This window comes from Triticum dicoccoides, chromosome 5B, assembly GCF_002162155.2.
Source record: "Triticum dicoccoides isolate Atlit2015 ecotype Zavitan chromosome 5B, WEW_v2.0, whole genome shotgun sequence".
Taxonomy (NCBI): Eukaryota; Viridiplantae; Streptophyta; class Magnoliopsida; order Poales; family Poaceae; genus Triticum; species Triticum dicoccoides.
Genome location: NC_041389.1, coordinates 694,476,217 through 694,488,279, shown reverse-complemented (window position 1 = coordinate 694,488,279; position 12,063 = coordinate 694,476,217). Strand labels below are relative to the sequence as shown.

Sequence of the window (12,063 nt, the reverse complement as noted above, 5' to 3'; positions counted from 1 at the left end):
CGCCGGCCGCCTCCTCGTCCCCTCGCTCTCTCTTGCAGCCGCCGGCCGCAACACCAGTACTGCGCAACACGGACGCAGGTAAGGCTCCCCCTCTCCCTTCTCCACCCTGTCGTGGCCCCCTTCCGCCCTCTCTTTTCTGCTGCACTGCAGGCAGCACTAGACTCGACTTCCCCTGCTGCAAGCTGATTGACACTGACCCAATGTGCTAGATTATGTAGACACTGCACTACGTGTTTAGGTTTGTATCTCCAGGGATCAATCATAATTTCTGGCAATTATTTGCTACAGTACATTAGAGGCAGTGAGCAATATATTGATAGTCTCATAGTCCCATGTGTGTATAGGTTAGTAATCATAAATCATCATGTTTTGGTGTGTATGTAGGAGCACATGATAATTTTTGTATGAACCCGAAATAATTTCGGTGCAAAAAATCCGTTGCCACTTCTGAAATTGGTTTGTCTGTTCTCTTCATTATACTGCTAGTTTAATTCGGTTAACGTATTCATAGCAGAGCCTGAACATTTGGTGTCATCGCGGTCCTTTGCTGCCGATGGGGAAGCTGAAGCCCGTTTCTCCGACGTCTACTCCTCGAGGTATGAAACCTTTGTCACTGTCTCTTGCCCGAAGCTTCGAATTCATACCTTGCTCAGTTTCTCTCCCCTCATGTCGCTGTCATGTGGTTTCAGGTCAGAAGAGGCGCCGTGAGAAGCCCAAAAGTCCGGTGCTTGACGATGGTCTTCCTGACTCTTCAGGTTTGGTTTTCGTTACTGTGTGAATCATATTCTCTGTCTCTCTTTGGCAGATAGTGGCAAATATAATAACAATAGAGTACACGTTAATTGGTAGTGCTTAGATTTCTTTCTCACTTGTTTCATACTAATATTATGTGGAATTGTATGCTGGTGGTTGGTGAAGTCTTGTGTTAAGAGATGAAAATGAGTAAATGACAACCCAATTTCTGGGTTCAATAGTTTAGTTTCTACTTAGAAGCTTAGGTACCGTGGCAGTACAGGCAGAAACTGGTACATACTAGAAAATGTCTGGGTATACTTCGAAAGAATTCATTTCCATGACAATGGCTAGTTCTGGAGCCATCCATTTAATACTCAGTAAGTATGTAACTGTCCAACTTAGATATACATGATTCATGAACCTTCTCCAAATTATTCGTAAAGTTTTGATGATCTTATTAGTGGATTGAAAGGGGTGTAGTTTCACGGTTGAGTATGTTTCTTTCTAACATAATACTACTACTCCACCTCTTCTTCTAATTCAATTTCATCTCTATTCATTTTGAACCAAACTTTACTTTTTTGTGTTCTTGGACGTATGGTTTATTCTCTATTGTTTTTGTGCTCTTAGAGGTATGGTTTATTCTCTATTGGGCTGTTCATTTCGCATCTAGTAACATAAAGCGACAAGTGGCTCTTCATAGGTTTCACCAACCAAGTACTCCCTCCGTCCCATAATGTAAGACGTTTTTGCAGTTCAATTGAATTGCAAAAACGTCTTACATTACGGGACAGAGGTAGTATTTTATAGGGAGTGGTGTTATTTTGGCAGACATTATGACTGGCTCAATATTCTTTGCACAGCGATGTCCAATGTGTCAGTATGCCCTTTTCCATTTTTGGCGCTTAATTACTTGAGTATTGCATGCAGCTGGAACCATAGCAGCGAAGGCTGTTCGACGTGAGAAACCTTCCAATGAGAGCCCTCAAGGCCTACATCAGAGTGATGACGATGACTCCGATGATTGCACTGTTTCCAGTGAGGACGAGGCACATGATACAATAAACAATAAAAATGATGCTTTTGATGAAATTGAGTCGTCATGGTTGGTGCTATTAATGCAACAATATCCACATTTTTTTCTTCAGTGACTGGGACGCATATTATTGCTATTGTAAATGGACAAGTATTATATTAGTTCATATGATATCGGTCATTCAGTTTTTGGTTATAGTGTATTATGCCACCATCTTTGTCCTACATGTCTAGGTTTAAGGATGCTCGTTTGATGTCTCTACCGCATCATTTTATTTTCTTGCATTATATGTATGATATGTTCATATAACTCGTTCTAACACCAGCCCTTTTTGCATTTTCCAGTTCATTTCAGCGTCATGTTACTCACGTGCTAGCAAATGATGAAGTCAATGCATTAGTGAATCTGAAGAGTAAATTTAAATGGGAGATGCCTGCGGAGGACATTCCAAAATCCAAATGGGTTGGAACAGGTGAAAAAATTAAGGTACTTCATGGAATTATTTCATCATGATATGCTCTCATTAAATTATTTTGATTGATTATCTTGTTTCTCCTTGAAATGCGGGTCACTGAACTTGAGCCTTTGATAGCTGTATATATATGTGTGTAATTTGAAGACCAAAATTTCATGTTCATCATGTGCTTAAATCACCTTATGACCTATATTCATGTTATAACACTTTTTGTGAGGGGTTACTTGGTGCATTTCTCTGTTCTACAGCCATCTGCAGTTACTTGCAATATGTTTGCAGTGGTACGTGAAGTGTGCTTTTTCAACGGGAAAGTCCTGCTGAAATATTTGACCTGGTCCTCTGTGTTTGTGTACTTGATCCATTACATTAGTTATCAAATTACTCAACTGCTTCATGCTGAGTTATCAACTTCATTAGTAGTGCAGGGATGTTTTTCTGACTAATAAATACTTCAGGCAGCTTTGTATTGAAAGCCGATTCTTAATGCTTTGTACTTTCAGGGAGCTTCTGATGACCCTTTTGTTGATGTCAAAGGAAAATTGAAGGACCACTGGCAAAAAATCCTCTCTGATGACTTGAATTATAGATCGAGGTTCTTCTCACTTTGTAAGTTTTCCTATTTGATTATCTTTTAGTTAGTGCCTTATTTCACAAATGACATGACTCAGAAGAACATTAAAGTTGCCCAGTTTAGAATTGGTGCCTACTAAAAGTGCATGCCATTCATTACTTTAAGATATATTAGTTAATCAATAGTGCTGCCTGAGAGGAATAAGAGAGTTAGTTTTCTAGAATTCACGAAGATCCATATTTCTGATTAGTTCTTGTAGCACATCCCAACAACAGAAAAGTGGACATAATATTAGTTGGATCAGGACTTGCAACTGTAAATTTCGTGCGATGACACTTATTCTACGTGTTTGTGTGATAACTCTAAAACTGATCTCCAAAGTGAACTAGGAAGAATTTTTCTTTCCCGAAGAAGCCAGCAGGAGCTTCTCTGCCCATTCTGTTAGTAGGGGAAAGTAAAGATTTTAGGATACATTCTTCCATATGGAACACTGCGTCCTTTAAGGCTCTCGACTGATCCAGATGTGGGCTTTCATTTATTCCGCTCGACCTGAAGGATTGAAACTATGTTGTTCACAAACAAGCTGAACATGTTTTGGGTGGGTGTTTTTGTTTGGTAGGTGGGTGGATGGGTGGGGTCTTCTGTTTCCCCCCTCTGCAGAACCAGTTAATACCGTCCATAACTTGTGAAAACAGTAAATGGCCCTGAGAATTGGTGATGTTTATTAATCCTACTTTGTCAGGTGCCCAGCTTGGTGAATTTGGCCTATAGGAACATAAAGTACCTTTTGTGGTTCCCTTATCCTAAAGATTATGCTGTGCACGTCTTTTCTTGATCCGCATTCTCGCTATTTTTGAGAAAAGAATTATTACCAATATGGTTTTAGGCTTTTAGCATACATACCAGGTTACCAACTCCGTTTATACACTTTGTTTCTCGTATAATTAAGCATATCTAAGACAAATTGTGGCGTAACATGTCATGCTTCCTCCCTAAAATGGTGTAGTGCGCTCTCTCTATCACTTTTTTTTAAGTGTATTTCTAATCCTAATCATCTATTACAGGTAATAGCTATCGTGACATAATGCATTGTAATAAGAAGCCATTTTATCTTAAGGGTAGTAAGGTGGATTCCAGTACTATGGACGCATATCTTATGCATGCTGTAAGTTTCACAATTCCTATTTGGTAGCATTATTACTGTACCTGTTTTGATGCTGACTAATGTGCAATATTGTCACAATGGCAGTTGAGCCATGTTCATAGGACAAGAGATGTTGTCATTAAGAATGATGCGAAGCTTAGGAATGATGCTAACACAGATGTTATGGAGGACGACTCATACCGCGATCAGGGTTTTACACGTCCAAAGGTATGTCAGATAGTCGTGACACATTTGAGAAAACGGTATCTTATTTGGCATGATGTACTACATAGATGTGTGCTGGGCTACAGTTGCTTGACAATTAACTGCACTATTTTACCAAGTAAATGCTATATCTCTTTTTGTTAAGAGTAAATGTTGTTGTATCTCCATTTATACACAACTTGTAATTTTGTTGTATCTTGTTCTGTTGAACTAATCGATATTTTCTTTTGTATTATATCATGACCTTAGGTTCTTTTCTTGTTACCTCTCAAAAGCATTGCACGACGCATTGTGAAGAGATTAATCCAATTATCTCCGCTGACACAAAAGGTAACATTTGATCTTTGCAGCTACTCTTACAGATAGCATCTGAATATAAATTCCTATGAAATACGCTGCCAAATTATACCATGAATTCTATTTGGATCTGCAAATCATTTGCATAAATAATTTATGGTTGCTGGTTCAGTTATTTATTTGCTCTGGTGCTAAGAAATAGAGAATTCTTACTTCTATTTATAGGATAATTCTATGGGACAATTCAAGAAAGAGTTTGGCGAATCAGATGATGAACTGGAGGAGCCAAATAGTTCAAAACCAACAGACTTTAACCTTCTGTTTGCTGGGGATGTTGAAGATCACTTTCTTTTTGGAATAAAATTTACAAAGTAAGTGTGCTGTTAATTTTTCCTTGTAATAATTTTCTAGTTGTGAGGACGAGTACGTCTACTATGTACTCCACAGTTTTTTGTCAACAGCTCAATTTTTTTCTTCAGTTTTCATTGCCAATCACAGGCTTCTGAAGTTAACATGAGTATGTTAAAGGAATAAGCAAATCCTCAGCAGAAGCAGAATCAATTTAAAAAGTTATAATTATAACTCATATTCACTTGTTTGTTAGGGCTTCACCTTGTAAAATGTTTCAATATCTTTTGTGTTTTGTGAACCTTTTGGTTACTCTTTTATTATTCTGCACTGTGAGATCTCATGCTTTTAGCAAACTATATGTCCTTAAATTCGTTATTCCTTTCACATTGATATTTTTACATTTACGTAGGATCCTATATTTATACAAGATTTCCTAGAAAGTTAATGTTTTAACTAATGCTTCTGCAGGAAATCTGTTAAGCTATACAGCAATTTCTACGCTTCTGATATCATAGTTGCATCTCCTTTAGCGCTTAAACTTGTAAGTACTCTTTAACAAAGGTTTCTTAATACACTTCATTAGTTGATTACTCATGCGCCCAGCAGCTGTATATTTTTATTGTTCTGGGGACACCTCATAGGCAACTGACCTTATTATACCTGCCTGTTATCAGAAAATTGATGGAGGTGAAGTTACCAAGAAAAAGGGACGTCCCAAGGAAAACGATTCTGATTTCCTGTCATCAATTGAAGTTAGTTCCACTCGAATCCATATACTATTTTCTATTTACTACTATCTCCAGTCCTATATATTAGTTCATTTTTTATAACCATTAGTGTGTAAATTATCTATTTCAGTCTGTAAACATTGATTGAATGAATTTCTTGAAAGTTCAAGTATTTCGTCATCATTTTGAAGGGGGTATAAGTTTCAAATTAAATTTTCCTAGCTGCATGTTCAGTGGACAAACATTTCAATAAACTACACGTCAATTCCTGTTAATTGCTCCAGAATGTTATGCTTGGGATGTGTCCAAATGGTAATTAACAGAGCTCTGGCTATTGCAACGCTTGTCCAGAGTACCCGTAGCTCAACAATGTTTAATTTAAACCTTGTATTTCATTGAATTATTGACTTCTAGTTCTTTGATTTGGGTATTTTTTTAAACTTGTAGTTCTTTGACTCATGAATATTTTAAAACTTGTAGCACTCTGACCATGTGCCAAAAAACTTAGTATGAGAAAAGTTATTCATACTTGGTACATTGGTCTCAGAAGTATTTCACAATACTTCAGAGTTGCTAATGTATTGTAATAAGAAACCCTGTGTTTCAATTTGTATAGTTGAAGCCATGACAAGTCAACATAGACTTCCATAAAGGAACAGTAACTGTGCACATTCAGTTTTTTTCTCTGTACAAGCTCTAAATTATCAGTACATTTGTTCTGTGCAGATAGTGGTTGTTGATTACGCAGATGTGATATCTATGCAGGTTAAACTCCAACTCAAATAATTTGCTGTACTTATTTTCTGATGCCTGCTGGTAAAAATAACTGTGTTATTTATAAATGTAGAATTGGTCGCATCTGCATGCTGTTCTTGAACAACTAAATCATTTGCCATCGAAAGAGCATGTAACCAATGTGATGCGGATCAGGCCATGGTAATTCTTTTTTTCGTGGATATTTATTCCTGTATGGCATCTTCTATTGCCGTACTTCTATCTATAAGAGTATAAGGCGCCAACTCACTGTATTGTGAACTGCAAAAAGACTTGGAATTTATTCCTGATTTGACGTTTGTGAGGTCAGTTTCATGCTTGTTACATTTTCTTTATTTGGCTATAAGGTACCTGGATGAGCAAGCACGGTACTATCGGCAAACAATAATCTTAAGTTCGTATCTTACGCCAGGTATGGAATTTCACTTGGAACTCTGGCCATCATTGGATTCCATTTTTTCTAGGCTTCAGCTTCTATCATTCAGTTGAATTTTCAGTATCAACTAAAATTAAACTAGTTATGCTTTTAATCATGATCTGCATTTATTTGCTAAACAATTTTTTTTCCGAGTGGTGTATCTGTCCCCTGGTGTTATGCATGGTTCTTTGGTATTCAAAATTGCTTGCATTAGTTGTGCATGTTTAAAGTGACACTTGCTATTCTATTCTTAATTGTGCTACACAAAGGACCTTTTATTTATTTGCATCATCATCTACTTGTTTACTTATAAACCTATTTATGTTCTAATTTTTTGCCTGCTGAGCAGAGATGAATGCTTTGTTCAACGGATTATGTCTAAATTATGAGGGGAAGGTATATATAGTATGCTGGAAGTCACTAAGCTATTTGCCGTGTTGGACTCATGTTTCTAACATGCCGGAACTCAACCTTTTCAGGTTAAGCTGGCAACTGAGTTTACAGGTGTTCTTCCCAAAATACAGCTTGAAATACGGCAGGTCAGTTAATTCATTGTCTCTCCAGACTCCCATCACATCATTGCAAATTTACTGTCCAGATATGTCCAGTGCATCTGAACAAAATTTGATGCCAAGAATCAGGGCTTTTGCTGAGTTTTCTAATAAATTTTAGATTGGTTCACTCAGCAGACACATCTTAGTGCTAAAACAGTATTGATGAAATTACAAATGTTTTTCACACAGGTGTATGAACGATTTGATGCATCTTCTATTGGTGAACTTGATGATGCCCGCTTTGAATATTTCTGCACAAAGGTGAGTCCATTTGTCCTTGTACTGCATGCTTGACAAATGCATTATGGAATTTAGCACATTCAGCTCATTTTCACAACTATCACTTGTCCTTTTACAGTACTTAATTCATGTGTAAACTACTGTATGTAAACAATTAGTAAGGGGAAGCAACCTAAATCCTTATCTGGATGTGGTGCCCCCTCCAAATCAGCCTGTGCCTTCTCCGCTGTGTCCACAGCCATGGGTCCTCATTGCCGGTGGCTGTATGTCATGCCCCACATGACATCTCTCCCCTCGTCAAGCAGCTTGTCCTCGAGCTGAAACTGAGGGTAGTGTTGGACAAACTCATCAAGGTGCTCCCAAATAGCATCGCTAGGAGCTGTGCCCTCCCAGTGGACAAGGACATGACTGATTCCATGATGTATGAGGGCATGGAGCACTCTGGGCGGGGCAGGCATCGTGTTAGTGCGCTGACGGGAAGAGTGAGCTGGAGCTCATGGTGCCACCTCTCATGGTGCTTCCTGGTATGCTGCTGAGCCTGCAGCAACCGTGCGCGGACCTCTTGGAGAAACTCATTCTTATTGCAGTCGTGTAATGCAGTATGGCCGGAAGCCACCTTGGCGTCGTTCTGCGTGTAATCCACTCCATCAAGGCCAGTGGCTGTCAGCCATTGACCGACCTCAACAGAAGTTTTTTTTGACAGAACCTCAACAGAAGTTGTGTGCAAGAACGAGCAGAAGGATTTATAGCATTGGCGTAATGCAGGCGTCCCGTTTGGACACTTAGGCGACAAGGTGTCCTGCCAGCGCCTTGCAATTTTGCCCGCCTTAGGCGCTTAGGCGTCAGGGCGGTGCGTGCTCACCTTACTGCCTTAAGAAATAAGAAGTTTAAACCCAATCATCCAAATCAAGTGCTCCAGCAAAATTGTAAACTTAGACATGGCCAAAAATTAGCAACAAGCTGGGACATGTAGTTGTAGACAGAAGTACTGATCCCACATCATATCATGGCTCACAACTAATCCCTTTCAGTGTTAGGCGCCGTGTAAAATTATAAGGTCGTATACAGTTTTATTTGGCCACTTCTTATGGTCATGACTCTTAATTATTGGAACAAATCTGACATTTTTTTTCGTTTCTATATATGTGTATCCTATTATTGACTATTTTATGATGTAATGATACAGGTGTACCCAAAGATTCAGGAGTCAGATGAGGTATTGTTTCTTCTATATAGTCGTAATATCTGCAATGCTGTCATGTTCACTTAAATTTGGTATTTCTCGACGTTGGTAGGAGGATTAGCTTTAAATGTCAACCTTTAGGAGTTAGGCCCTGATAGTTAATTAAAACATTAGGGGGTTTAAGAATTCAAGAAACTATGTCTGCATCTGACAGCACATAGCATTTTGGAGGGATATAACCAAAAATACCATTTTGTAGCAGTGGGATGTACATACTTAATGTTATTATCGCCCAGGAAAGTTTTACAACAGTATTTGTCGGAGGTGTACCAGAATGTTGTGCATTTTGCAGTAAATCTTGTCGGTGGATGTGCCATACTTGTCTGTAAATGGCACCATGTTGGAGGAAAAATTTATGTTAGTGGATTGGAAATATCATGTGCAATATTTCTCTAATTGTTTGTTGCAAATATGCAGGGCGGAGTGTTGCTATTCGCCAGTTCCTATTTTGAATACATTAGGCTGAGCAGTTTTTTAAAATCTCAGGATGCGTCTTTCTGTAGAATTGGGGAGTAAGTGGACCTTCCTTATTCTTGTAGCTTACATTATTTGTTCAACTAAAAGGGGTCTGCTCTCAGTCTTCATATTTATCGAGAATATGTTTTTTTTGTCTTGTGTATATTAACTGTCCATATGTGCTTTTATATTAGGGCGACGTCACAGCAGGATATATCTCGTGCAAGGCTCTGGTTCTTTGAGGGCCAGAAGAAGATCTTGCTTTATAGTGAGAGATCTCACTTCTTCCACAGATACAAGGTCATAGCATCTAAAAGGCCCTCCCTTGAGTACTTGTTATGATGTGCTCTTCCGTCGTTAGTACATGCTTAAAACTCTGGCTTTAACTTTTAAATATGTAGATCAGGGGAGGACATCATTTGGTCATCTACTCATTGCCAGGGAGAAAGGATTTCTATCCAGAGGTATGTATATTGTGACTAGACAACGACTGTATAGCACCACATACTAGCTAGCATGTCTGAAGCTGCGCTATGTAAGCCTAAACGATTTATCTATCTTGACCCTGGGCTTTTCCTTTTTGTTTCAGCTTGTGAATATGCTCGGCGAATCAGCAAATCCCAGGTGCAACGTGCTTTTTTCTCGTCTGGACCTCCTCAAGGTGAGACGACCGTTTCATGTAAAAGTTTGGTTCCATGTTCGTAGCGCATCAAAGCTAGCAATCTGCACTGCGTTGTGAAAAGCATGTTGGAGCCTGATAGTCGATAGCCGGTTCATATATACATTGGATTTCTTCTGTAGTATTTTTGTTAAAATTCAGTTTGATTGCATTCGAGCGCCTAACAAACAAGTTAACACGCGCCGACATTCTCTGTTGCAGCTGGAGCGGATCGTCGGATCGTCGTCTGCACGGAGGCTGATTTCTTCCGACAAGGATATGTTTGTCTTCTGCTGAGCGTGCGCGTGAGCGCATGACAGCCTAGCCGACTAGAATATTTGAACATGAGCTGAAAATCCGCTGTTGACTAGTCTAGCTGAAAGTTTTTGTGCCTGATGTTGTAGTAGTGGATTATACCTTCTAGAGGGTTAATGCTTCCAAATTTTGTTTCTCATCAATCTTGAGCAAATCTTGAGCTTAGTCGTTGTGCCAAAACTCACCAGTTAGGTATTTTGGGAAAACATTCATCTGCCTTTAGCATCGACCTTATTTTATTGATTAAATGCAGTTGGTGCAGCAGACTGAAAAACCTCGAAAGTCAAAACGAAATCCTTCTGATCCCTGGGGAAGATGATCAAATTGGAGGAAGATCCATGGACCGAGTGTAATATAACCAAAAGTTCAGCAAGATAAAGTCTCCACACTCGAAGCCAGCCACAGCCCAAGCCTTCGGATCCAAGCCAGCGCATTTCCACGATACATTTCCATAGAATCTTGTTTTTTGACCCTGGAAATAGCGTTTTCTATTACTCAACACGAAGTTGCTGGTGGCTGTCTAAACAAAAATATACAACATCAATTATATGTCCGTGAATATATATTTCATGACAAATGTAATGAGGCTGTGATGGATGCCTACGTACCATGCATATGTCATATGTGGCGTTTCGGAATGCGAGTAAAATCTTGTTGAAATTCGTAGCTGATGAAGATTTGATGGAATTAATATATTGAAGCTAATTTCCAGCATGAGTTGTTTGGATCGCGTGGAATTAATGATTTGCGTGAATCTTATTATTTCTGCAAATTCTGCAGAACGTTCCAATTAAGTGATAGAAGATGGACACACTTCTTCAAACTAATCAATATGGGACTGGGGAGTACAAATTATGGAAATTTTATTTTAGTAGCAATAAATAAATTATGGACATAAATTCTCCAAAAGTTTGATGCCCGCTAACCTTGCCGTGATTATTGGTAGTAATATCCAACCGATTTGCGCCCGCACTGATTGCGCAACAAGCAAATAAACCTAGCGCGCACCAACTCTTTCGCTTTCCTCCACACGCCACCCAGATGGCCGCCGCCGGCGACGAACCGGCCGAAGCGAAGCGCGCGCGTGTGGCGGCGACGGGCGAGCTGCGGTGCTGGTCGTCCGCGTTCCCAGATGACATCCTCGCCGTCGTGTACGGCATGGTCGCCTCCGCGCGCGGCCGCGTGCGCTTCGCCGCAGTCTGCCGATCGTGGCGCGCTGTGGCGCGTGCGGAGGCGCCCCCTCCCGCGCTGCCATGGCTGCTCCTCGAGTCCTCCGACTGCAGCAAGACGAAGTACCTGCACTGCCCCCCCGAGGACGGCGCCACCGTGCCGATCCAGCTCCCGAGCAGCGAGCTGCTCGTCGGCTGCCACGACGGCGGCTGGGTCGTCTCGTCCCCGCCACTGAGAATTGCGAACCTCTTCTCGGGCGCCGAGGTGGCGCTCCCCGAGAACCAGTGGGGGATCTTCTGCTACGACAAACTTGCATTCTCCAAGCCGCCCACCTCAGACGGATGCATCCTCGCCACCGTAACCGAGTACCGTGGCATCGCGCTCTGCAGAGTTGGCTATCCGGACAGTGTGTGGACGAGACCAAAACATAGGCACAGCAGGAGACTGGAGGACATCACCTTTTGCAACGGCGAGCTCTACGGCCTCACAAGGTTCCAAGGTGATGTCTACAAGTTCGAGATAGGCGTGAATGAGGACGGAGAACCCGTGGTCACCGCTGCGAACCTACTCAACTGCCCCTTGTGGGAGGAATACGTATCGGAGTCGGAGAAGTCCTACATCTTTGATCTGCACGGCAAGGTTGCGGTGGCGATAAGCGCCCGGTGCTCACGAA

The 12,063-nt window shown here is 40.7% G+C and overlaps 1 protein-coding gene across 3 annotated transcripts; it reads left to right on the top strand.

The window, feature by feature from the left end:
* The first annotated feature begins 6 nt into the window (after positions 1 to 6).
* Positions 7 to 10,442, top strand: LOC119312712 (U3 small nucleolar RNA-associated protein 25-like). 3 transcript variants are annotated; one of them, XM_037588465.1, is made up of 24 exons: positions 7 to 78; positions 515 to 596; positions 690 to 755; positions 1,666 to 1,840; positions 2,116 to 2,257; positions 2,747 to 2,852; positions 3,882 to 3,982; positions 4,067 to 4,189; positions 4,436 to 4,516; positions 4,709 to 4,854; positions 5,303 to 5,375; positions 5,509 to 5,586; positions 6,289 to 6,327; positions 6,410 to 6,498; positions 6,684 to 6,748; positions 7,104 to 7,150; positions 7,234 to 7,293; positions 7,498 to 7,569; positions 8,735 to 8,764; positions 9,209 to 9,303; positions 9,442 to 9,547; positions 9,654 to 9,711; positions 9,837 to 9,908; positions 10,128 to 10,442. In XM_037588465.1, exons 2-24 carry the CDS (start codon positions 554 to 556, stop codon positions 10,220 to 10,222), a joined length of 1,962 nt encoding a protein of 653 aa, XP_037444362.1. In that variant the 5' UTR covers positions 7 to 78; positions 515 to 553; the 3' UTR covers positions 10,223 to 10,442. The 3 variants fall into 3 exon arrangements, with proteins under 3 accessions (XP_037444362.1, XP_037444364.1, XP_037444363.1); XM_037588467.1 differs by having other exon boundaries at positions 9,649 to 9,711; XM_037588466.1 differs by having other exon boundaries at positions 14 to 78; positions 512 to 596.
* The last annotated feature ends 1,621 nt before the right edge of the window (positions 10,443 to 12,063 follow it).

Excerpts from the sequence above, each read along its gene's own strand:
- LOC119312712 (XM_037588465.1), top strand. The coding sequence starts at position 554 with ATGGGGAAGCTGAAGCCCGTTTCTCCGACGTCTACTCCTCGAG. Across the intron at positions 3,983-4,066 it reads ACGCATATCTTATGCATGCT|TTGAGCCATGTTCATAGGAC; the intron begins GTAAGTTTCACA and ends TCACAATGGCAG. Across the intron at positions 6,499-6,683 it reads GTGATGCGGATCAGGCCATG|GTACCTGGATGAGCAAGCAC; the intron begins GTAATTCTTTTT and ends TTTGGCTATAAG.